A 27846-nucleotide genomic window follows, 5' to 3' on the forward strand; every position below is an offset into this window, starting at 1 on the left:
CACAACGAATTGATGATACATTGTCCATATTAAAAATAAATTAGAATAACTGAATGTATTCTTGATATTAAATGAAAAGAAAAAATAGTTAAATAAAGAAGAAGAAGAAGAACTACTAAACTACAGAAGGAGGCAGACTATCTGGCGCCCCACCTGGCTAATATTTTCACAGTGTGCTTGGGACTTGCATATACTCCGAAAGTCTGGCAGAAGGCAAGGGTGGTATTTACCCAAGCCCGGCAAGACATGTTATGCGACACCAAAGGCCTACAGACCTTTAAGCCTTACGTCCTGTCTATACAAAACCACGGAACGTATTGTGGACACCACGATAAAGAGTAGGACATACAGCGTACTGCTCAAATACACACAGCATGCCTGTGTCAAGGGAAGATCGGTGGAGACTGTCCTGCACTAAGTAGTGCATAAAATTGAAGAATCCTTCGATACCAAAACGTACACACTGGCGGTATGCATTGACATCGAGGGGTTTTTAACAATGTGCGGACCGACACACTGATCCAATCCTTAGACCAGTACCGGATGGACCCGGTCCCTAGAGACTGGATAAACCATATACCAATAAACAGGTGGATAAATTGTGTGTCCCATGACATAAATATAAGGCCATGGCAAAGGGTCTTGTATATGGCATTTGAATGGGCTAAGACTGAAATAAGCCTGTTCACGAGTAAGACGAAGGTGGGCCAATCCTCAATAAGACGATTTCGATATCTGACAAGGTCAAAATCTTGGACAGGAAACTGAATTGGAAGTGTCACATTCAGGAGCGTACTGAGAAGGCTCACAGATGTAGACCGTAGGCTCGAAATGGGGCCTGAATCCGAGGATAGTCCACTGGCTCTACAGGAGCGTGATTAGAACAATACTTACTTACGCCTCAGTAGTTTGGTGGACTGCTATGTAGAAAAAGTGCAACATAAGGGCCATACAACAGGTTCAGAGAACATGTTGTCTTGGCATAGGCGGAGCTATGAGGACCACGCCCACTAGGGCACTGAAGACTATTCTAGATATCGGACCCATTGGCATACAGATTAAGTGTGAGGCAACCACTGCGGCTATGAGACTAGGCGATGGGAGAAAGAAGGGAAGAGGTTTCCGGTCGGATACCTGAGACGACACTTGAGGACGAGTGCGAGGCACTGCTGCCAGCGGCACAGTCTCGGATTGACGAAACCCTAGTATTGCCATCTGGAAGATTATGTTACACGAATGCATGAAAGCTAGAGGACAGAGTGGGCCTGAGGTTCTACAATGAGAACCCAGGGGCTGACATCTGTTTTAGACTGCCTGACCATAATACGGTCCTACAGGCGGAGGGGGCATTCACAGAATGCGTGAGGTGGTGCAGCACCACACTCCCTTATGGCTATAACAACCAGGACGGTAAGGTCACGAACAGTCTTGCAGTGTAAGAAGGAGATTAACGCCTTCTCTGAGGAAGCCAAAATCCGCATTGTTTGGGAGTCGGGCCATAACGTAGTAAGGGGGAATGAAAGGGCAGACAATTTGGCGGTGAAGGTCAGAGGACTGCTGTCAATAAACTTGGTTAACCCATAGCTTTTCGGGTCGACGGAGTCCGAGTTAAGGACGTGGACGACAAATGCGCATGCAACCCTGTGCAACAGCGAAACGGTCGGTAGGACGGCGAAAATCCTATGGGGGGATCCAGATCGTGAGAAGACGAGGCTATTACTGAAAGGAAGCAAGAAGGAGGTCAGTAAGCTATTGAAATCATAACGGGACATATATTACAACTTACGTAAAATCGGTGCGGCAAGTGAAAGCATGTTTAAGGCATGCGGGGAAGATGATGAGACGTTGGTGCATTGGTCGACACCTGAGATTTCAAATATGAATCTAAATTCATCGATTCTTTTAAGTAAACTCTACGCATTGATGTGGCAAAAGTTTAGACCTTTATTTTACTTGACGAGAATGCGAATCATGTTCCTTAATCAGTGTCTGGAACTGCCTGTTTCATTTATAAATAACATTTAAATAGACTTTGGCAACGCAAGAAATTTTAGATAAAGTTTGAGTAATTTGGCAACGCAAGAAATTTTAGATAAAGTTTGAGTAATTTCTATAAAGATTTTTGTAGTGGTAATATAAGTAGAGACAGGAACTATGTTATCATTCTCCATTGGTTGTCGCTTTAACATGGATAAAGCCACGATGCAAATTGGTAGATGTAATCACGTTTTGCCTTCTCAGTTTTATAGCAGATTGAAGTATATTAAAGTTCATCGACAAGAGATGCAAAATTAATGGACTTTTGATTTTTTTTAATTGAGACAACGGCCTAAGAATATTATTCTTCATATAAGGTGTAAGAATTTTTATTATAATTGTATCCTTTAGATATCTATTTTTATTTTGAATACGGTTGATACTTTTATTCTGTGGAGTAGAAATATTTAATACGTTGTAGATATCATCGAATATTTTGCACAAGTTTTCGATTTTTGACCGCCAATCGACCTCAATTTCGGAAGATCACTATTTTTGATTTTACTTCATATACAATCATATTCCACTGAGTACTTTAATCTTTCAAGTTCTTTTTAAATTCTTACAAAACTTCTCTATCCTCCGCTAATATCACTATTTACTTAGCATACACGCGAATATTTAATTCATCAATCACCACTCCTCCTTTTAACCCGTCATGTGGATCCTTAAGATAACAATGGTGACGACAAACCTGACGTACTTCCGTATATGTGCTGAAATGTTCCGATACTTTTTATCCGGCCATTACAACCGGCTTTATGTTTCTGTATATATTTAAAATAAAATTAAACCCTTTTGTTGACATTTCCATGTTATGAAGTTTAAAAAACATTAGATTTCGTGAAATCATATGGAAAACCGCTGAGAAGTCAACAAAAAACGCATAAACTTTCCCATTCCCATTAAAATATAAGTTGAACAATTGAGGCCAATTTATATGTACGAGTATATTGTCTACCGTCGAATAACCCGATGTGAAATTCGTGGAGTTCTTTTGAATTGTTGTTCTTTTCTGTCCATTCATTTATACGATTAATTTGAATTTCCATAATATCTACAATCCAGCGATTATTTAGAATTCCCATAAGAATTTTGGATGACGAATTTTTGAAGGATATTCTTCTATAAAACTGACTGATAGAAAGAGAGTAGTGACATAAAGATTGTTGGTTCTTGGATCGCTACAGGGTATTTCCTTTTAATAACCATCTCTTGTTAATCTTAAAGTCCCTCTAATATTTAAAATATTGATAAATTCAGATGGGTATATTCTCAACACAGACGATAAATAACTATAGATAAACTATGCCCCTCATCGGAAAATGGCAACTATGAACAAAGATTAGAAATCTAACGTTTTCTTTTGCTTCATACTCAGTAGTCACCTTAGAAAGGAGGAAAAAGAAATTGGGGAAACATAAAAACTGTAGAAAAACACAAGAAAATTGACAAAAAGAATCTAACAAGAAATTTATGGGTCGATTATGGATGACTACCCATCTTCAGTTGCGTTGGCAACGGCCAAATTTGTCACAAAAATTTTCATATTTGCATTGAGTTACGTACTTTTTCTTAGTAGCGGAACTTTAAAAATACTGATTATGAATGAAATTGACAACAATTTCCAACTTTATACTAATTTTTTATTTCGTGATTTTGTCTCCTGGGAACTCAATCCGTTGCAATCAATGTTGCCGTTTTTGTTACCAAATACCAAATTAATTACCGAAAAATCACTTCTTGTCGTTTCTGTATAATCGTTAAGAGCCAAATACTGTTTTAAGGAGTCTCACTGATTCAAATTTCCGGAAAAAGAGTGTAAGTTCTAATGTTAACTCTAACTGGTATGAGTGTAAAGGGATCTCATCTAAATTTCATAAATTGTGGATAGGAACTACGGCTTTTGTGCGTTCAAAGCCTTCAGTTGGAAAACAGGAATATGTGGCAGCTGCATACAAATATGGCCAAATTTAGTTCATACTCACGCAACTCACTGTATCGGCGAAAATTGGTAGTAAGTGTTTCTGGGCTCAAATGCTTAAATTGGGGGACCGCTTTGTCCAAACTCGGCACGGTTATTCATTGAAATGGGGTCAAGAAAACGACTTTATGAATTCAAGAATTCTTATCGGGAGATCGGTGTAAAGGATACTATATCAACATAGAGGTCATTTTTGAACTTAAGGCTGTTGAGTGATTTTATCAAACAGACGGACGGGCGTATCTAGATCTTGTATGAATAAGGACGATCTAGTACTTTTTAGCGTTGAAATTGTATATAATGTAATTTGATGTGTTCCAAATGGAATAGCAAAATTACCAACTGTTCGGTGATGGGTAAAAACACATTCCATAGCACGCTGCACAACATTTGGTAGGTTTTGGTCGGGTTTAGTAAGATTTTTCTTAAATTTTGATAGGAAATAATTTTCTTGAGTGGCAACACTGGTTGCAATCCATAATCGTAATCCATTAAAGTGGTTTGTAAAAATAATTTTAAAGCAAAAAATTTCCACAACAGATTGGAAACTAGCAAAATCACATTGGTTGATCATAACAGCTCTTACAATTCTCTTCTCTCTTTATTTTCTGCGCTTATTTTTAATCGCTGCACTTGGTGCCTTTTTAGAGAGTCGCTTAGCATATCTATTATTCATTTATTGTCTGCGATATCAACAACAATTTAACTTGCGAAACGTCAACTCTCACAACTCATGCAAACAATCAAACACATACGATTCATACAAAATTCGACCTACAATACGAAAAATTCGACCAAGCGCATAATATATTAATTGTAAAAAATGTTTGCAATCCAGCCATAATAAAGGAATTCAACCACCTGTCGATATAGTACAGTATAATTGTACACACAATAGCCTTCCATATTCAAGTCGATTGAGCCTTTTGATATCAGTTCACAAAATTAAAGGAAAAAAATATGTCACTGATTCGAAATGGAGCCAACCATCCAGTTTGTTTAAATTCTATTCTATGTAGTGTGCATGGCGAAACAATAAAGGTGATCTCATTTGTACAAAAACCACAAATCATATGGTGCAATCCGTCATCTTGTCATCATGCTGATCGGCACACGCACACAAAGAAATTTGTGTGCGTGTGTGTACGTTAGCAGAGAATATGCGAGAAAGAAGTTAACAACAAATAGAATGCAAACAAAAATCGGACATCTTAATACCGTCAAACCTGGCTGGCTGTTAACAGCTGTTCGTGTGGGACCACCTTTTCAAATCCGCCTTGTATAGTATGTCAGCGAAATTGCTCACTATATTTTACAAATCTTTAATATTTCTCTAATTAGTTCTGTGTTGTTTCGCTTTTGCATTGCATTCACAATTTACACATCAATTTTAATTCAAATGTGATTAAAAACAAAATTATTAAAAAAAAACGATCATAATTTTTTGCAAAATTTGACAGTAGATTACGACTAACCAAATATATACCATTTGTAAAAAAAATGTCGGAATTTATTTCACCTCGACAATCGAAAATTCAATGACAGATAGCTGCCCCAAATTGTTTTTTTAGGCATTATGCAATACATATTTGCTACTCACTACAAATTATTTTCAGAAGCATATTGTTTTCAACTCCACCTCATTACATCATTACTTGAAATCAAACCATTGAAATATATAATAGATTTTAATTTTATGTTTCTGATGACTTTTGTTGATTAGATTTAATGCCATTGTTACTATTTCAGATATGTCTGTAACCAAGATCGTAACAGACTTGGGATTACTACGCCCACTTTTGGGTATACCGCCTTCAAAATGATAAACAAAAGTGCACAACTTTATTTTTCGCAAAGCAATTTTAAGTTTCCTTAATTTTTCTTTTGTGGATCGGCCAAAATCATCTTTGTGAATAGTCATTAGCAATGTGGGTGATCCTCAATTATAATAAATAGAAATAAAGACAATTACTATTTACAAATATATATGTTGTTGTTCGTTTTTCTCATAACAATTACAGCAGAGGCTAATATGATCATGGAACATGAAACCGAACTGCTGCACTGGCCTGGAGGACTACCAACAGTCGCCACCATTGACGAAGGTCGTGTGGAAGCCGAAATGGAGAAGAAAATGCACCCTCACCATTCATAAACTTAATCGTAATACATAGTGCTGGCACACAAAAATAGTAATACATTCCCAGCAGCTCAATTGGGTTTCACGAATGCAGAACGATTCCAACAAAAGTAACGATGATAAATATTTAGTCGTGTTACTACTATTACAATTGATAGCTATTTAAGACAATATTAGCCCCTAAATCTTCTTTATTCCTTTTATCCTAACATCATGAAAGTTTTTCATAAATTATACGTTAATGTATGTGTGTGTGAACCTTTATTATGGACTTTTTTCCAACTTATACAAAAATATTTACTGTTTCAAAATTAAAGTTACTTTTTGTCTTTAGTATTTCAATATCTAGATTTCTGGACCTGGCCATATATATGTGAGATTTCTTAATTTTAATGTATTTATGAATGAAAGTAAATATTAATTTTCTTAATAAAAGCAAGTCAATACCACCTAAATGGAATAATATCTAGGAAAACCTGTGCTAGCCGCGAAAACCTGGCATTGACATTGTGACGAGTGAGTCGTTACAAGAAATCCTTTTCAGTTTACTGATAAATAAAAAATAAAATGAGTCATTGGCATAAATGATATTGGCTAGCTCTCAGGTGGCGGGATTCTTCATCCGTTTATTTTCGACTCAAACACAGTTAGAAAAATATGCCATACAAGGCTGGTCATTCTTTATTTAAAGGTGGCAATAACTCGCCTTGCAATATCGAGCATCATAGGCACTCAGTATTTATGCAAGAGCCGGTGCCGCCCAGCCTCTCACAGAGACTCTACCATCAACACGTGATGCAGACCTGCAAGATGTATGTCCCGATTGTGACCACCCGACACACGTCCCCTGTTTAACTGCCAAGCTAGACCTGCTCGACTCAGATCCCTCTGGACGCACCTCATATTAATCGCAAAGTTCCTGGACACTCAACAGAATCAAGCAGACAGTAGTTAGAACACAACCAAATGCTAAACTCTGCACTAGAGCTGGCAAACTATCGATAATTGCAACTTTCGATAGTTTTAATAATAAATATCAATACTATCGTTAATTTCCCATCACCTACCTTTCAAACGAAAATGAGAAGTAAAAATCAGGAGATCCATTTATATAGAAGCAATATCAATGCACAGACCAAATAAAACCAAGATTAATAAAGTCAGTTGGAAGTCATGAGAGAAATCATTGTAGAAAATGTTTGCCTAATTGGATGAAAATTACGCCCTCTATAGGCGCAATGTATCTTAAAGAATAGATTCAGTGTCGGATTTCTTATTTTTGCAAAAATTTAACTTTTGCGATAGTATCCATCGCATATCTATCAATATCAATCTATATTCAGTCAAAAAATTAAATATCGATAGTGCCATCGATATTTTGCCAGCTCTTCGCTACACTCAACACCGCTGATTATTCGCAACTGCCGTTGCTGCCATGACATAATTACCAGGTAGTGTACCATAAACAGCTGAGTAAAATTTTTTCTCGCGAAGTACACTATCTGTCAATGTGTTTTGGTTGTGTGTGGGTATTATATTTAAAAATCACAGCACACACATGCAAGGAAAATGGCGCCAACCAATAGCATTCTCAAAATCAGAGTTGCACTAATCACTGATTGTGACAGATAGTGCACTCAATATTTTGTTGTTTGGTAACTGCCACTACCTTTAAATGAATATATCTTGGTTGCAGCTACTCGGTATGGAGCATTCCACTATCCCCAACCTGTGGACACGCCCGGTAACTCGTAGCTAAGCTTTTCGTGAGAGTGATGAACACCACACAAATTAGACCTCAAAGTTCCAGCCTGTGTGGTGCTCATAGCTATTCCGTGCCGGGAAAAATCTTAATCTCCAGGTTAGTGCGGTGCTTACAAATACACCTATAGCTAGTAAGTAAAGGTAAATACAATTTGTAAATGATGTTGCAGAAATCTTGATGATAGCTGCCGCATGGCAATGTTGACTTTAGTAGAGCATCATTAAAGGTGTTGTTGGTTGGTTTCGTGGTCAAAGGCATCTTGGGACCGTTACTGTACAATATGTTAATATGACCAAGCGGCACCAATAGTTCTTTTTTTTTTCTTTACAAAATTGTCTCTTTTGATATTTTATTGGTCTTTATTTATGGTCTTAGTTTAAAAATTTTATTTTAAAAGTTTTTCTTTGTTGTTACTGTGTTGATTTTGGGATTAGATTAACATGCCACCATTTTCTTATAAGGTTTTTCCAAGAAGGTAATAATTTTAACTTTTGATTAAAAGGTTCTTAGGGAATCGCGTGGATTGATATGTTATTAATATTACTATTCTTTTCCACTTTGTAAAAACAAAACAAAAAAAACTTATTTTTACGTCAGTTGAATATAACTTTGAAGACGTGGTCTGATCCTCGCACGCTTGTGATCACTAAAGAGTTCAGGTGTTTTAAAACGCTTCCATCGAGAGTACGCACAATCTCTATTACGCATCAATACTTTAATACCATTATCAAACCACCGATTCCCATTCTTAAAAACAGTTCGGGTCTTCATCGGAAAACATTTGTCGAAAATCTGACTTACATTACGTTGAAGAAATGCAGTCTGTTCATCCACGCAAGACATACTATAAAGCTTCTGCCACTCAATGGTGCCAATTTCACTAAGTAGTGAGTTATAATCAATTTTTCTATAGTCTCTGTACGTTTTCCAATGGGAAGTCATAAGTCAAAAAACATAAATCATGTTTTGAAAATAGGGGTGCCGACAATTGATCATATAACTTAACATCAGTCTTGGAACTTACGAAGAAAAAGTCAATAAGAGTCTCAGTTGTCGTTGTATAGTTTGTAGCAATACTGGAATTAAAAACATGCAACCCTATTGTTTGCCTGCTCCCCGTCAAATGTGTCTCTTCAAGTACATTACTGTTAAAGTCACCAGCGACTATAATATCATTATAATTACAGTTTATATCCTCAAGTCTCTTCACAAAATCATCATATTTCACTCTCTTATTAGGATGGTATACAACCCCAACCAGAACTTTTATACGCAAACAATGCAATTAGGCAAAAATATATTCAACTTTGTCTGTTGAACCAGACGAAGATATGGGTCTGAAATCTATGTCATGTCTTATATAGATAACAACTCCACCACCCCTGCCATCCCGATCGGATCTTAAAAACCTGTAACCATCTACGGATACCAGTCTGTTCCCATAATATGGTTGAAACCATGTCTCAGAGACTGCAATTACGTCAACGCCGGATTTCTCAAATATATAGCGAAACCCATCAATTTTGTTCTAAAGGCTCTTGTAGACAGTACAAATCTTTGATTTTAAATTAATATATAGAAAGGTAAAGTTATGTTGTTTGAAAGATAAATAAAAATAAATAAAATATAGTTTAAAAGGGTTTAATTTCATGAAAAATTTAATTAAAAATTTATTGAAAAATTTAATTCTCATCATTATTGGTATAGCAAGTACAATTCTGTTTCTTTTTGTTTTGCAGTCTGTAAATGGATTTATCAACTGGTGTAGGAATGTTTATAGATCGCGTGGAATGTTTATTGATAGAGTGGAAGATTTTCGCTTTCATTTTTAAGTCTTCTGTCTCGTTTTTAAGATCGGAAATTTCACACAAAGCTGTCTCTAAATATGATACTATTCCAATTACATTGTTTAAGTCCACTCTCATTTCGGTTATTTTCTTATTAATTTCTGTTAATATTCTTTCCTCACTTTCCTTAATCATTGCTTTTATTTCACTAGATATACTTTCGAATTCTGAAAGCATTAGCCAGATTTTCCGTCAATGACTTTTGGGCTTTGAGCTGACATTTTTGATTAAGAATTTAATAATAAAATATGTTCTTCAATAAATTAACGATTTTTTAGGATTTATTTTGTTTTCCGTTTTTATAATTTTATTTGACAATCTGGCAACTCGTTTGAGGTGTTTTAGCTAGGTCACGAACCAATGATCTGGCAATGCCGAGTTATAACCATTTGACATTTAGTGACTGTTGTTATCTTTCTTTCTCTTGTCATGTTCACAAAGGTTGGTATTGTTTTGTATTTATGTTTCTGTTTTTCTTTTAATGAGTACAACTGTTTTTGTTTTTTTGTTTGTTTTGTTTTAAGACATTGGTACTCTTCGTATGTGTTTAGTCGTTAAGTGCCTCCCTTAAAGAGAACACTTTACACTGTGGTGGAGAGTGTATGTCTTTGTTTATGTTTGTTTTTTACTTCTTTTCTTCTTTTGCCGTTCAGAAGTAGAAATATAAATTTTTATATTTACTTGTTGGTTATTTTGATCTCTTTAATAACTATATGTTATGTTGTTTCTATTAAGCAAGACTTTTTGAACACTATTAAACCAGCTTTTTAAAATTTAGGCTGGGAAAACAACGCAATACTTCTATTAAAGATGGAACAAAGAAAAACACATCCGTTCACTGCTAACGTTTGTTGTAAAGAAAATGACAACAAAGAGAATGCTAAGAAAAATCTGACATCTTAATACCGTCAAATCGGGCCGGCTGTTAACGTCTGTTCGCGTGAAACCATCTTGTTAAATCCGCCTTGCCTTATATAGGAGTTACTATTGGTCGATTCGTCCATGGATTAGACTTTCGCCAGGCCAAGAAAAAGTTGCTTTCAAAAATTAAGACAAATTGGACCAAAAATGTGGGTTTCAGAGAGAAAAATACAGAAAATTGGGGGTACGTTAATATGGGAAATACAAATAAGTTATTTTACTTTAATTGGCCATTACAGAAAATGTATTCCCGTAGCCAAACGTAGAATAGATGCCAAAGCGCAGCGATCTTCGGGGATTCTTCTCCAAACAAAATATTGAGTGCACTATCTGTCAAAATCAGTGATTAGTGCAACTCTGATTTTGTGTGTGATGTTCTTAGCTACAATGCACACCCTAGGCCAAAACAGAAGAAGCGCATTGAGTTTTGTTTTTGAGTGTGGCGTTGCAAAAATGCAACTCTGAACAAAAATCCCACAAAAGCAACGTGGTAAAGTTAAACATTTTCCAACTTAAGGCCGGTACTATATTCGGTTTTCGCGTTGAAACTCCATATAAAAAAATTAACGGAAAAATTTGCCGAAATGTGTTCGTTTCGTCATAACTTGTTTTTGAGAGCATAAGCATAGTTGCTGTGCAACAAGCAATTTTCTCACGCAAAATAAACGCGATCGTCAAACTTCTAATTGTAACTGAATGTTTGTTAGTGTTAATGATGTTTTACCTGGGTAGAAAAAAATAGTGTTTGTGGATGCATAAATAAGAAAGCATTTTTTTAAATAAATAAATATACTCGAAAGAAAGAAAATATTTCTTTCACAACATGCAAATCAATCAATCTAATGAGGTTGTGAAAGAATGTTTTGCGCTTTTGGTCTTGCAATTACAACAACAATATTTCGATAAAAGTGGAAGTGGAAGATGCTGACAAAGGCTTCTGGAAAGATGGACTTATGTATTTTACTTATAACAGTGAAAATTTTAGAAAATCTAATTATTTTTACAAATAAATGCTGCAGTTGTCTCTTGTTAAATTGTTTTTTCTTTCATTCAGAGTTGCATTTCTCAACACGACTCGCCTTAACGCGTTCATTTGACGGACAGACAGTGTACTCCGCTGTTTGCTGTACAAACAGCGGAGTACACTGCTCAGCTGTTTGCTGTACATTACCTGGGTAAATTTGTCTTGTTAAGATGTCCGATTTTTGTTTGCTTTCTCTTTGGTGTTATCTTCTTTCTCGCTTATTCTCTGCTCATGTTCGCACATACGCACATAAATTTTTTTGTGTGTGTTGGCAAAACCTCGATCAGCTTAATGGCAAGATGGCAGATTGCATCATATGATTTGTGGTTGTATACAAACGAGACCACCTTTAGTTGTTTCGCCATGCACCAACGCATTGAATGGGATTTACTTTTCTTTTTTCGTGTTGGCTAAAAGTCGACCTTGACATCATGTCGATAATGTATAAAAATATCGATAATTATTCGATTAAATGGTATCGTTTTAACAGTTGTTTCTTTTGGTACTGTAAAGAAACCACATTCGTTTCTTCGTATTGAAAGAAAAAAGAAAAGTTGCAAGTTATTGCAAAACAAGTATTTATTCAATTGAAATATAGAGGGTGAAAACTTGTTTATTAATCAAAAAAAGTAATTGGTAAATTTCTGAAGATAAGGTTGGGAAACTCAGTTCAAGAAAGAGTGAAAATACAAAGAAACGCTGGCAAATTTCAAGCAGAACAAACCAAATACAAAACAAACATAAAAAAGTGAAAATTTTGTTGTGATCAGGTCAAATAGCTGCCAACCAAGGGAACAAGTAAATAAATATATAGCGCAACCCACGGGGAACTTCCGGGTTTACAGCGATAAAATAGAAGGAAGAAGCAACAAACAAGTCAAAGGTAAAACAAAACAATTGTAAACGTCTACACTGACATCGGCCCATAATCTGATTTTATTGTTACTGTCCAGCTGCTGCACTTACTCCCCCCATCATCCGCCAGCGTTAGGGCAATCGACGAAAACAACAATTAAAAATGGCCGCAGATAACGATTGCTTCAGTATTGGATCAACGGTGATGTGCACGACCTGCTTCAATGAGGAATTCGAAGGAGAAGTTCTTGCATTTGACCATAACACAAAAATGCTCATCTTAAGTATCCTTTTCAAACAGAGAGCCCTTGTGCCTTAAACAAAACAAAACATTCATATTGAACCATCGTATATCTTATAATTTCCTGCAATGTCCTAAGTATCACCAATGCACAAGACACATATATTCATAACTAATACCGAGAGAAAGTTGTTATTGATAGTTTATGCAAATATTTAACATTTTAAATGTGAAGTGCAAATGCACAATATTTTTACTATATATGCATCAATCCAATGGCAACCGGTTGTACGTACCGGATTGACCCGATGGAATTCTTCATCGGCAAGGGCTGCCGTTTCGGTGTACAACACACTGCTACAACAACAACAACTATATATGCATATACCTATTTCATAGGCAACACAATGCTATGTAATTTGTATACCCTACATCACTACTGTGGTACAGGGTATTATAATATAGTTCATTTGTTTGTAACACCCAAAAGGAAGAGATGTAGACCCATTGATAAGTATTCCGATCGACTCAGAATCAATTTCTGATTCGATTTAGCTATGTCCGTCTGTCCAGATCTATTTGTGCACAAATTACAGGTCGCAGTTTTCATTTCCGATTCAAATTTGGTACATGCATGTTTTTCTAACTAAAGACGAGCGAATTGAAATTGAAAAAAATCGATTCAGATTTCGAGATAGTCCCCATATATATGTTAGCCGGATTTGCAGTAGGAAAAAAATTGTCATTTGTTAACCGGTCCGATTCTCGAAATTTGGCAGGAAGGATTTTCCTATAACTTGTAATATTACTGGTGAATTTCATAGAAATCGGTTCAGATTTATAAATAGCTGTCATATATGTATTTCGTCCGATTTTCACTTCTAGGGTCACTGCAAGCGCATTATTGACCAATATTGCCAAAATTGTGCACAACTCTTTCAACAACCACAATATCTAAGAAGTTTGGTCAAAATCTGTTCAGATGTAGCTCCCATATATATGTTGGTCAGATTTTGGCTAATTTGCAATAATGTTGTCATTTGTCCATCGTATTTATTACAGTTTGAACATTTTGCTCGAAATTTGATACGGGATGTTTAATAACCTATCTGTAAATATCCGCCGAGGTCCATCAAAATTGGTTCAGAATTAGATATTGCTGCCACTTTGCATCTATAGTGAAATCGATACCGCCCGACTTTTGCCTTTCCTTACTGGTTGGTTACTATATGAGTCTAGTCCAAAAAGCAAAATATTGAAGAATAGTAACTACTGCAAATTTCAACTTATTTTTTTTTATATTTTTTCAAATATATGTATGTATATACTCACTCTCAGATATATGCCCTATATGGATGTATAAAATCAAAACTCTAGAATGTAATCAAATGCCAAAGAGATATTCATTAATTAAAATTTTAAAAATTTAAGTGATATCAGAAAGTTTGTTTGTCACATAGCTGAAATCTCTCCAGAATCTTTGACTGTTCTTAATGTGCTAATCTGCAAAAATGCAAAATATAATAAGATATTGCTAATACAAATTTGCCCATGAACATTCCATTAAGGAACGTGGCAAACTCAACATTTTATCTATGCGTATATTTAAATTGTTGGTTATCGAATGGAAAATATAAATGTTTTTTCTACACATATCTTGAATTCCAGCATTAGAAGGAACGTCCTACAAAACAAAGATTTAGAGAATAGTTATAAAATTTGAGAACTATCGAAAAAGTCATTAACTTCCCAGCACAATAAATTGGAAGTAATTCTAAAGCATTTTATGTGTTCCAAAAGTGACAAAGTTTGTTGTATTCCTACATTTTTGAAGTAATGTAGAATAACATTGCATATGACAATTAAGCACTTTCACGGAATATAAATTGGACCCATGACAGCCGGTTGTACGCACTGGATTGGCCCGATAGAGTCCTCATCTGCAAGGTCTGCCGCCTCAGTGTATGTATTCGCCTTTTTTCGTTATGGGAAAGACACATCCCGGAGTGCCTTTTCCGCACGCTTCTGGTCCGTGCGGGAATTGAAAGATCCTGGTTCTGTTCGGTTTGCCAAAACCGCCTTCATCATCGATCACTGTCGGTGAGGTTAAGCGGTGCATGGAGTGGTTCCGATCTTGCTCTGGCCTTACGTTACTATGGGAGTATAGTCGCACTGAATATGTTGCAAGGTGCTGTGGGCACATAGACAGCAATGGGTCAAAATCGTCGTCGTCGTCGAACTATGTAACCCCTCCGATCTCTCAAGTGCGGATCGGACTTCGTAACATGACATTCTGTGCAGTATAGACCTATCTCGCCTTCGCCTGGCACTAGTGACTCCAACAGAGATGAAGCTATACAACGTATATATACCGCCGGTTGGTAATTGTGACCCAGTTAATGGCCAAGCTTACAAGCCCGACATAAGTGGGCAACTTTCTGGCCATAGTCTGGTTTAAGGAGACTTTAATGTGCATCATGGCATAGCTTTGGTAGAGCAGATTGAGTGAAGGCTCCACGTTTCGCACATCGAATTAGGATGCCCCCACTAGGATAACGAGGAGGTGCAGCAGCTCGCCGGACATTTTCATTGCACCCCCTGATCTCCTGAGTAACGTTTCCTGGCAAGCCGTCATTTATTTTGGGTCACATCACCTTCCTATAATTTTCACCATCATAATTATCACAACCTCTAAGCTCCGGACGTTTATAAATCAGAATAAGGCCGATTGGTTCGGTTTCAGAAAAGACCACCAACCGCCGTTTCAGTGAACCGACTCCCCCGGCAATGTGCTACTTGCCGAGAGGAAATTCCGACATAACTAACGCAGCGGCGGACCGCTTTATACCAGGCCGTCGAATACCCCAAGTGCGGCTCGCAGACAAGCGTGATGGGATTCGTTGCATCCCTCTAAAACCAGGATCAGCGAGCTGAATCTGGAAATTAACAGGGTAGTCAACGCGCATAAGCGGAATCTGTGGCTGGAACACTTATAGCAATGTAACTTAGGTATCGGTTTAGGCCAGCTGTAGTCTACTGTTAAGTCACCCTCGAACCCTTGGCGACGTAACTGAATGATTAGAAGAGATGCTCTAGGTCGTTCACCCGCCAATTTATTGTGCCTCCCGTGAATGACAGGGCTAGGAGGAGAGCCATTCGTCGTATCCGTGGTCTCCAAGCCGGTGACGGGATAGCTGTGAGCACCACACAGGCTGGAAAAATGAGCTCCAATTTGTGTGGTGTTCATTGCGGTCACGAGAAGCTTAGCTACGAGCTAACGGGCGCTTCCACAGGTTGTGAATAGTGGAATGCTCCAGCAGCAGCCAGTTGTACGTACCGGATTGACCCGATGAATTTCTTCATCGGCAAGGGCTGCCGCCTCAATGTTTAACACACTGCTACAACAACAACATCAGCGGTATCGAGCAGAGTCTCAGTAAGAAACCGAACAGCACCGGCTCTTGCACAAATACTGAGTGCCTAACCAATGGCCACGCTGTTCCCACGGCGATCGATCCTTAAGTCACTTGCCGGCAGCACTTGCGGTGCTGGCAAAAAAACACTGTTAACCACTTACAAAGCAATTTGCCTGTCTGTGGTAAGTTATGCAGCGCCAGTGTGGTATCGTCAGCTCTGTAACACAGTGAAATAATATTCAGAACTGCTAGAATGCCGCACTTCGAACTGCGACGGGCTGTCTCTTCAGATGAAAGATTCTACCCTTGCGAATACATAACTACATGCTGTCTAAGCAATACCTTCAGGATTATTATCCCAGAGACAATCCAAATCATCATCTTGTGGGTAGGTATCCACCGCCCAGAAGCCTTAAGGTAGATCTAAATGATCTAGAGTGTGAGGTTCAGCGCTACAAGAGAGAACCTCTAGCTCAAGCGGCATAGCAAGAGGATCTAGACAGCATTCATGCAGACACGGTAGCAGATGCGGTAAATAGCTACCACGTGAATGTGATCCTTGGAGAACGACCGCCTTCCCTTGTTCCTGAATAAAATGACCTCCCCGGGTAAACCTGAGTAGTTCTGGGTCAATTACGAGCGGAGAGTCTCAGTGAGAGGCCGGGCGGAACAGGGGTTTGCACAAATACTGAGTGCCTATGATGAGTTATTGGCGCCTTTAAATAACTAATGGCCGCATTGTTTCCGCGGCAATCAGAACGAGCTTGCTCACATACAGTTACTTTACTAGGATTGCCACCTCCACATGAAAATGTGGCTTCAACAAAAACACCTAAATTTCCCATGAACATTCCATTAAGGAACGGGGGATACCTTTCTCATATCAATGAGAGCTGTCAGATTAAAGCTTTTAACCTCAATGATAAGGGGGCTTCTTTTTTATGCCGACTCCGAACGGCATCCCGCATAATGACATCATATGGTAGAGAAGAGAAGATTTAACATGTCAGTATACCTCACAAATGTAGACAGCATTAGTATGGGGATAACCACCGCTGAAAATTTTATTGATGTTCACACCCCGATTTGAACCCAGCCTTCGGCGTCATAGGCGGATATGCTAGCCTCTTCGCCACGGTGGTCTGCAACAACCATCCCTATACGTTTCCTATAATATTTAAATGCGGAGAAAATGCTGGTGACTTCAGTATCTCAACATTTTGGAGTTTAGCCCATGATTTGACTAATGAAACATTTTCGTGCTGAAATTCCTACTGTAATTCTCCGAAAAGTTTTTAAGCTAAATAAAATCCTTCCTTAGAACCCCATATTAGGTAATGACCATAACTCTTCCGTAAGGACCCTCAAATTTAGACTTTTGTTAGATGTCATATAAGAATTTGATCTGATATAAATTATTGAAATCAATGCACATTCTACGTATTAATTCAATAGATGTATAGTTAGTACGTTGAGATTTAGTAAAACAGAAATTGATCGAATCTTATCAAAATTTAACATTGTGCGATGGCTTTTAAAATTAAAAAATCTTATTAATTTCAAATTGATCAAATCTAATTGAGTGTTAATGATACTAGATCTGTTATCTATATATCTTTATACAGAAAAACGCATATGCTTATTCCGCTTTAAATGTTCATGTTTATGCCGCTTTAAACTTTCACACCAGTAACCAAAACTGTTCAAATTGTTTTGTAACAATTGGAAAACGTAGAACAAGTAGGTCCCTATCACCATGATATGGGACCTATATAAACCGATCTCCTTATTTGAGAAAGCTATTTTAAAAACTTGTTGAATGTGATCTATGTCGGAGGGTAGTAGTTTATAAGATTCGGCCCGGCCCAACTTAACGGGTTTTTTTACCATTATAGACTGCACAATTTTTTTACTAGAAATCGATCATCTACTTTATTTGTCAGCAGAAGAAAGGGCGTGAGTGCGAGCAAAATTTTGAAAGTTTGGTGGTCGAGCACCATCAAATTTCTGCTATAGTGACAACTGTCAGACACGGTAAAAGTAGCTTTCGCAAAAAAACTACTTGAAACACCCAAACCAATTGAGTAACATCTTTTTCGAGGTTATTTTATAGTATTTAGGGCGCTCAACAAGCCGAATACTGATTTAGGTGTATGGCCATAGTGACATGGGGCACCGCACCCTACCTAACCTATCCTAACCTAAAGCCTATAAAAACAATTAAACTGTTTTCTTCACTAATTTTAAAAATATGGTTTTCCTTATCAAACTAATATCTAACTAAACAGAATGTCGGTCAAAAAATGCAGACAATTTAACCGATGTTCATGTCTTGAATCTTTCTCTATGTAGCAATGTTCAAGTGGTCAAAGAATGTAATGGCAATTTTGTTGATGATCCTCAAAAATTAAACTTGGAACAAGTAAGTATAACACAAAACAAAAAAAAAAAATAATATATATATATATATATATATATATATATATATATATATATATATATATATATATATATATATATATATATATATATATATATATATATATATATATATATATATATATATAAACATTGTTTATCGATTTTGTCGCAATCATGTAATACGTTTTTGACCTATGTTAAAGGCTTAATAAATTTAAGTTCTAAGAATCTTATTATTTTTAATTCCATTATTTCTTATTATTTTTAATTCCATTAATGTTACTAAATGTTCAAGTTGTTTTGTTTTTTGTTACACGCTTACTAACTATAGCAGTATGATTCGCGTTTGTTTAGGGCTTAAATTGGCTTGTCAAAAGCCAGCAATTTTTAATAGCATAAACATTTAAACATAAAATGTTCTGAAAATTCTTGGAGGTGAGATATTTCGAAACCGGATTAATGTCTTTAGCTGCATTTAATAGTTCCCTTATTACAAAAAAACATTAATGGTGTTATTCATATTATTGTCGAAAGTAATATGAATAACGCAATTAGTGTTCCTATTTTGTGTCAAAAATTATGATCCACTTTTGTTCGCTAAATGCTCAAAAAATATTAAGAAATTATTTTTTTTTTTATTGTCGCCACTTTTACCTGTGGAGATAGCGATCCTCGTCAAGCTTCTTTTTGTTGTAAAAATATAGTTGCATAGGAAACCAAAGGATTTTTTATTAATTTTTTCTATATTTTACAATAACCTATTAACGCCCGTTACATTTTTCAGTCAGATTTTGATGGAATTTCATATTTTTATTATTTACAGCATTTATATTGAAGTAGTAATTTTTCTTAAATTTTTGAAAACTTAAAAAAAAATTAATTTTATTGACTTTTACATAAAATCGCACCAACTGCCAAAAGTGGTAGGTTTATCGCCATAAATTTATTTTTTTAATATAGAAACCACCAAATGCAACAATATACTAAAAAGGTTTCCAGAAATTTCACTTCTAAGAATTTGAGAAAATTTATTGTTTGAGTTTTTGAGCCCAAAAATATACGACAGGACAAATTCGAAAAATTTTCACTCGTCCACTTTACGCAAATCCACATTTCATAACGATACCTCTTTCCTAACTCGAGACAGCTTTATTTTTGGCTATTTTTCTACCCATTCGGCCTTTATGGATTAATTACCTATGACATACAATTTGTCCTATTAGCCGAACTTAGAATAGTGTTCTAAGCCCAAGATTTTCTGCGCTCCTTCTAAAATCCCTTACACCAAGTTCCGAGAAGTCTTTTTATTTGAGTTTTGGTCGACCCGGTTTGAGTGTACCACAATACTCGCTTTCAAAAAGACTTCTTTTGGAGCTTCTTCATTCATTTCGACAACATGACCTAGCCAAGACAACCGTTGTTTTTGATACGTTTAACTATGCGAATGTGCGTGATACCGCTCTATACTCTCAATCAATGCAAACTAGTCCATACATTTCACGAAGAATCGGGAACGTTATGGCCATTAGTTATTTAAATACGCTTAAAACTTTTCTTGTCATATTGAGTATCATAGGCACTCAGTATTTAAGCAAGAGACGGTGTCATACGGCCTCTCACTGAGAATCTCCGTTAGCTCTCAGATGAGCTTCTCGTGCTGACCCATGTGTGCTCTTAGTCATCCCTTGCCGGGATGCTGGCCTTGTTTCTAAACCGCTTGCATAATCCAAAATTGGATATACCTTCTCCTTCTCTTTATTTCAAAACCAATCTCATTCGTTTCGGTAACGGCGATGCCGAGGAAGATAGTATTGCTAATTGTGGTTCCCAACTTTCTCCATTTTCTTTATCTGCTCGAATGTACAAGGCGTTGTGGCAGTTGATACCATCCATCCTGTCTTATCTCCATTTACTGCCTTTGAAAGTCTGCCGTTACTACTTCCGGTGAACGACCCATGACATCGATGTCGTCGGCATAGACGAGTAAAACATGTTTTCTTGTGAGTAGTGTGCCATATCTATTCATATCTGCATCTCGTATAAATACTCACACGATAGGCTGTCTTCATGTCTGAAACCTCATTTGTTGTTATTGAATGGTTCGGAGAGATTCTTTCCTATTCTTACTTCGGAACGTGCATCAGCAAGATACTAAACTCAGACATGGCTTGAAATATCTTTGAACGTATAGGTCTGCCAGATGGTTATGGATGCCCTTTGGGTTTTAAACTTTCACACAGTACGCTCGAGAGTATATTGTATGCTATGGGGAGGGGACTAATTCCTCTGTGGTTGGCACATTCCGTCTTGTCTCCTTTCTCGTGTACGGAAAATAATTTTCAATTATTTTTCAAAAATGTAATCTTTTTTAAATTACTACGTCCATATAATTGTTCTTAATAATTAATATATGAAATTTCATCAAAATCTAACAAGAGAATCCAGGGTAAAGCGTTAATGGGTCAACCCCATAGTGTTCTGATCGGTCTATATGTTGGCTCCCAAATACATTTAGACCGGCTGCGACCCTGGACATGACTTTAAATTTGAAAAGCCACAATTCTGATTTTGGTTTAATGTAATGGTGCAAATATATTGCCCGTAAACAATGGTCCACCCATTTATAAGATATCACATTAAAAATGTACGCACTCTTTTCATAAGAGAGACGTTTCATCCGATGTTGGGTTTTAATATTGACGTTTATATGTAGATTTAGATTTAGATTTAGATTTATTTGTTCGTTTTCACATACAACAAGATAACAATGATCTTATAATTACTGTATGTGAGATATCAATGACATTTAACACAGTTCAACACAGTTCCCATGGCAGCCGGTTGTACGTACCGGATTGACCCGATGGAATCCTCCATCGGCAAGGGCTGCCGTCTCGGTGTAAAACACACTGCTACAACAACAACAACAACAACACAGTTCAACAGAGATTAGTAGTATATAAAGTAACATTTGTAATATATAATTAATTAACAAATTAACAAATAATTTTGACAATATAAACATTATTTAATTAAGACATTATCAATATTAAGATTATTTAAAGATTTTTCTGTAAAGCTTTTTTAAATGAATTTGCGTTGCAAATAGATTGTATTGACAAGGGTAGTGAGTTCCATAGGCGGATCGCATTTGTTAGATATTGCCATTGTGATATCAAAAGACGATATCGAGGCATCACCAATAGTATCCTTCTGTTTGTTCTCCCAAACTGCAGCTTTTGGTACAGGTATTCTGGACATTTTTCATAAATGATTTTATGCAATAGTAACAGATTTTTTATATCTAGAAAAACGCCAAATTTCATATTGCATATGCTTTTTTCATAGGGTGAACAGCTCTCGTATCGATTTAGGCCATGAACATATCTTATTATTGCATTGTGAGCTGTCTCCAGTCGTCTAGTGCTCCTAGAGTCACATTTACTAAACAGTTCACTTCCATAGCAGAGCACAGGCAGTAAGTACGTTTTAGCCAAAAGGAGGCGAATGTGTTTTGGCGTAAACGATTGTGTTTGGTACAGTGTTCTTAGCATACCAAATATTTTTCCAGTAGTCGCAACTATGTGATCGGTCCATGTCAGTGAGTTATTGAAAGTTATACCAAGATTTTTAGCCTTTTCGACTAGCTGTATGTGTTGCTCACCAATTAATATATGTTCTTCAGTAATAATATTATGGTTGCGATTTGAAATTAAGATGCAGTTTGATTTTTTAGGGTTTATGTTAAGATAGTTGGCATGAGCCCAGTTGGAAATAATGCCCAAATCTTCATTTATTTTTAAAAAACCTTGACGTATTTCAGGTTTAGCAAAACTCAGATAGAGCTGGACATCATCAGCGTATATATGTATAGAGGAGTATCTGAGCCGTGGTGGTAGGTCATTTATGTACATCGAGAAAAGCAGTGGTCCCAAAATCGAACCCTGCGGTACACCCTTATTCAATTGAAGAGATTTGGACATTATATCCTTGATTACAACCGACTGAGTTCTTTGGCAGAGATAGTTTTTAACTAACAACACAGCAGATCCAGAAAAATTAAAATAGTGCTTCAGTTTCAAGCACAACAGCTCATGGTTAACACAGTCAAAAGCTTTTGAGTGATCCAACAGTACTAGGCAAGTAGCCAGTCCATCATCAATATTTGACCTAATATCTTCGGTAACATCGATTAAAGCAGTAACACAGCTGTGTCTTGGCCTAAAGCCAGACTGTTTGCTGGATAAGAGGCGATGCTCGTTTAAGTATGCGCTTATTTGCTTGTGAATTATCTTTTCAAAAGCTTTTGAGAAGAAAGGCAGAATTGATATGGGACGATATTCATTTCCATTTTTCGATTTTGGCACAGGTATAACTTTTGAATGTTTCCATGTGGTCGGATATATGCCAGTTGTTAGAATTGTGTTGAAGAAGTATGTGATATACGACAGTGTGTATGGTAAGGTGGATTTTATGAATTTTGGGTGTAGGTTATCCAAACCAACTGCATTTGATTTTATACTCATGCAACCCTCATAAACATCAATAGGCCGAATACATGCAAATTCAAAAGTTGTAAAGTCAGGAAATGCTGGTGTGTTTGATATGACATTTATTGGGTTTGTTTCTATATTATTATCTTCAAGATATGTTGTGCTGTTTAGGAAAGATGCGTTCAGTTCATCAGGATTTGCATCAATTTCAACTATAGGAGTGGACCCGACACCAATTTCTCGTATTGTTTTCCACTTTTTTTTGGAATCGGTAGCCTGGCGGAATTTGTTGGCGTAATAACCAGCTTTTGCGCGATTAATTGTTTTATTTACATCAGTTCTGAGTGCTCGGTATTCTTCATGGAGCATTGGGCATTTAAAACGTTTCCATCGTCTGTAAGCCAAATCTCTCTTGTCAATTAATTTTTTAATTGACTCACTAAACCAACAGTTCTGAGCTTTTCGAGGACGTGGTGTGCAAATAGGTACGGTGCAGTCAAGAAGATACAATAGATTTTCACTAAGAAACGTTAACTGATCATCAGTAGAATAAATGTCATATATCTTACTCCAATCAATGTTGTGTATTTCAGAGGCAAGTGTATCATAATTTATTTTATTAAAGTTAAAATAACTTGTCTGTTTTTGTTCTGGTGTGTGCACAGCATCATATGTCAGAAATATGAGATCATGCTTAGAAAAACAGGGCATACTAAGCTGATCGTATAGTAGAACATTATCAGATTTTGAAACAAGAAATATGTCAATCAGGCTGTTCGAAGTTGTTGTATAGTGAGTTGGTATTGTAGTATTTACCCCATACAATCCCATGGAGTTAAACGACTCAATAAGTGTTTTTTCCTTTAAAAGGTTAGAATTGAGATCGCCGGCTATTATAACATCATCGTAGTGCACAGAAATATCAAGGATAGTGTCGAAAATACATTCATACGGTATATGACAATTTGGTCTATATGCACAACCCAATAGAATTTTACGGGTATTAATAACAAGCTCGACAAAGATTGATTCAATTTTCTCATTTTGTTCAGATTTAAAAATTACTTTGCAGGGTAAGTTATTCTTTACATATAACGCGACACCACCTCCAAGGGAGCTTCGATCATTTCTATATACATTATATCCTTCAACACTTATTATGCTGTCAGTAATAGAAGAATTAAACCAGGTTTCACTCACACATATTATGTCAACTCCGGAAATTGTGCCGAAATTCATCTATTTTCCTTTTCAGGCTTTGTGCATTAATATGACAGATATTCAGGCCAGTTTTCTGTCTACAGAGTACTTTAATCATGTAATATGATCCGTTATTGGAACCCAAAGTACTATTGGTTAAAGACATTTATTAGAAGTGGCAACGCTTTCAATTTGAGAATTTGAAATGAAGGAGAATTTTGTAATGAATTCGTTAAAATATGTATTACTATTTTCGCTAATAAAAAAATTAAAAAATATGCAAAAGATTGGTTTGAAAAAAATATAGTTTGGAAAGACATTAAACAGTATCAATAGCATGACGAAAAAACTGGTCAAAATCTACCTCGTTTGCAATATGAATTGGCTCGGTGTTGGGGGCAGTCTTGGCATATATTAAGCCGCGAAAAGAGTAGATCGAGGTGATTTTTTTCTGTCTTTTCAATTTAATCCCCGTTTGCAAGATTTTAAAATTCGTCGAAGTAAGATTTTCATTGATGTATACACATTGATTGGAATCAAAACCAAAGTGATGTAAACATAATTGACCATTAAATTTTTTTCTGAACTGTGCCAGCATCTTTAAGATATAGTTTTTCACGAATGGCGTTAAAAGTTGAACAATTATAGTAGTATCAGGGCTATTGTTTCCTCTTTTACCTTTCAATCGATATATTGACTTATATGGAGGTGTTGCTACATTCAGTGCCTTACATATACAGTCAAAAATATGATCTAAATTCTCCGACGGGTAACAAGGAATGCCATTAACACGAAGATCGCATGATACCGCCAAGTTTTCTTGTTTTGCTAGATGGGCTCGAAGGTTTTTTATATCTTCTCTCATGCTAACTATTTCTGCACATTCAGTTTCAGCTTTCAGTAGTCGTTCATTTATTTCGTTTGACTTTGCCTCAATTCGTTGTATGTGTGTATCTACATAATTTAACAGCTTCAGTTCCACTTCTTCAAATCTCTTATTCATGGACGCGTTCAATCTCTCTTCAGTTTCTTTAAGAGCTTCTTTGAACATCGTCCACTGCCTCTCAAAGCGCACTTCCATTTCATGTATTATATCTCTTTCATATCGAGCCAGCTTAGGTGTTTTCGCTTTGCTCTCTGGATTTGACGAATCATCTCTCTCCCTCTTTGACGATCCCGTTAACTTAGCCACCAGCTCTTCTTCAAGCTGATTGTTGGCGTATGTAATGTCAGCCATCAGTTTCTCTTGAAACGATTCACTTAGCTGAGACATAATCAGACAGCCTTATATAACTTTACTAGTCTTACAGTTAATAATTAAAGATAGACGATAATTTAACCTGTTTTTGTTTGTTGACTTTCCGGTTCGCAAGAATCGAATATTATTCAAATCCCGGCTCTACTGAAGATGTAGAGCCGGGATTTGATCCCAGGCGCTCGGCATCGTAGGCGGAAATGATTACGTCTGCGTCACGGGGGCCTTTACTAAGGTAAAAAAAAATGACCTAGATTTTATTACGCACTTTATATTTTTTAAGCGGATGATAAAATATCGTTTATATAAGTTTGTTTTCATGGTTACATATAGTTTTCCCAAAGAATACTTACTTTCAAAACATAGGTGTTCTCAAAAAAGAGAAATTCATTCGACACAGTATTTGTACACTTTATCTCGACTACACTATCATTACCTTATACACCCAATAAGACAGCGAATTTACTTTTATATATTTAATGTGATGTGTATGTTTTTATTGTTTCTACTTTTGTCTATAGTTGAAAATACGACTTCGTAAAACAGTACAACATCGTCAAACGTATCTCAAGTCCAAAAATGCTGCTGTAAGCCCGGAGGCGCAAGAGTTGTACAGAGTAATTGCAAAGCAATTTAAGGTTTGTCAAAATATAACACATATAAATGAACGCTTTCAAATTTAAACATTCGTTTTTGTATGTATATTATAGTATAATGAGGTGTCTTGGCAAGGTTTAGATATACAAATATTCAAGGAAGTTACCATAAAACCGCCATATAGGGCAGAGAACGTGGTATCCACATCAAATAATAAAAGTTTATGCACCTATATTAAGAAAATGGTAAGTAAGCGTCCGCCTTATTCTAATATGTAGAAGAAGAGAAAAATGAAACTCTTTCTAGACAGTTATTTACTTCAATCATTTAAAATGTATATCATATCACTTTTCTGCTGCCCTTAATTTGTTCTCCAAATCGTTTTGTAAATAAAACAGGACATTAACCAGATTTCGTTTAGGTTAGGTTGAAAAGAGGGTGCGAATATTAGTCCGCCCCATACCACCATGGACGGACACGTAAGCCAGTAATCGATCGGCTTGTTGTGCGCTCTAAATACTAAAAAAGTAACCTCGATAAATAACATTTAAATCAGGAATTCCGTGCTGCTTACAAAGCCCTAATTGTTTTCCATACCACGCCCCTTAGTAGGTTTATGTCTGGTATTGTGTCCATACCTAAGGACCGGTGTCTGTTAGCCACGAAGGCCGGGCAATGACGTCTCATCATCTTCCCCGCATGCCCTACACATGCTATCACTTGCCCCATCGATTAACATAAGTGATGTACACTTATGTTAAGTATAGGATTTTCGTCTTCTTGCTGAAAGTTTCGCTATTCCACAGTGTTAGACGCGCGCCTCGCACTCGGCCCCACCGCCTTAAGTCTCATAGCCGCAACCTACTGAGGCGTAACTAAGCATTGGTCTAATCACATTGCTGTAGAGCCAGTAGGATTCATCTTATTCAGGCCCCATTTCGAGCCTACGGCCCATCTACATAGTGCCCAACATCTGTCAACCTTCTCGCTACCATCCTGAATGTGACACTTCCAATTCAGTTTCCTGTTCAAGCTCACTCCAAAGTATTTGACCTTGTCGGATATCGAAAACGTTTTGTTGAGGAAACGTGGTGCGTTAAATTAGCCCATCTTTGTCTTTCTCGTGAACAAGCAGATTTCGGTCTTTTCTGGCTTAACATTGAGACCCTTAGGTCTAGCTCAATCGTATGCCATATGGAGGATCCTTTTGGCGCTTCTGCAGAACTGGTTCGGATCCTTACACCTTAAAAGTATTATAACCTCGTCTCGGGTCCAAATTCCTCCTCAGTCAGCAACCATAATAAGTTATTTGTGGTGGTAACCTATAGGAGTGACGATAATAAGGCCCTGTGGCGTGCCATGGTTTGGGTAGAAAGCACGTAAGGCTTATACGTCAGTAGGCCTTTGGTGTTTGGGTTTAAATACCACAAATCCTAGACACGCTGTGATAATACAGTACCATATGGAAAATGCGTTTTTATCAAAAGCCTCAACATGTCCTCCGTTGTCTCTGATCTCACTCCTTTGTTTTCTAATAACGTTTGAGTTTGGACATGAGTTTTTGAGAGAAATTCTTTCATCTTGGCTGCGTCATTAACGCTATCGACCTGGTTGCAGAAAAGTCCGAGTCCAGATTTAACATAGAATAAT

General features: G+C 36.7%; 2 protein-coding genes across 6 annotated transcripts in view; both read left to right on the forward strand.

The window, feature by feature from the left end:
• Nucleotides 1-6808, forward strand: part of LOC106090057 (plasminogen receptor (KT)) — a 28757-nt gene extending 21949 nt beyond the window's left edge. Inside the window, exons 3-4 of one of the 4 annotated variants that reach the window (XR_001221744.2) lie at nt 5771-5949; nt 6046-6136. Coding sequence is in view for 2 of the 4 variants with exons in the window: in XM_059366568.1 (XP_059222551.1) it covers nt 6043-6176 (134 nt within the window). In the remaining 2 variants the exon portion in view is untranslated. Of the gene's footprint in view, nt 1-5770; nt 5950-6042 lie in introns of all 4 variants that reach the window. The other 3 variants (XR_009397952.1, XM_059366569.1, XM_059366568.1) reach the window with 3 other exon arrangements.
• A 5422-nt stretch (nt 6809-12230) lies between these two features.
• Nucleotides 12231-27846, forward strand: part of LOC106090056 (LSM12 homolog A) — a 46765-nt gene continuing 31149 nt past the window's right edge. For both annotated transcript variants that reach the window (XR_009397955.1, XM_013256111.2), the window contains exons 1-5: nt 12231-12601; nt 12672-12857; nt 18519-18652; nt 26121-26237; nt 26310-26441. Coding sequence is in view for 1 of the 2 variants with exons in the window: in XM_013256111.2 (XP_013111565.1) it covers nt 12737-12857; nt 18519-18652; nt 26121-26237; nt 26310-26441 (504 nt within the window). In the remaining variant the exon portion in view is untranslated. The remainder of the gene's footprint in view (nt 12602-12671; nt 12858-18518; nt 18653-26120; nt 26238-26309; nt 26442-27846) is intronic.

This window comes from Stomoxys calcitrans, chromosome 4 (assembly GCF_963082655.1).
Source record: "Stomoxys calcitrans chromosome 4, idStoCalc2.1, whole genome shotgun sequence".
Classification (NCBI taxonomy): domain Eukaryota; kingdom Metazoa; phylum Arthropoda; class Insecta; order Diptera; family Muscidae; genus Stomoxys; species Stomoxys calcitrans.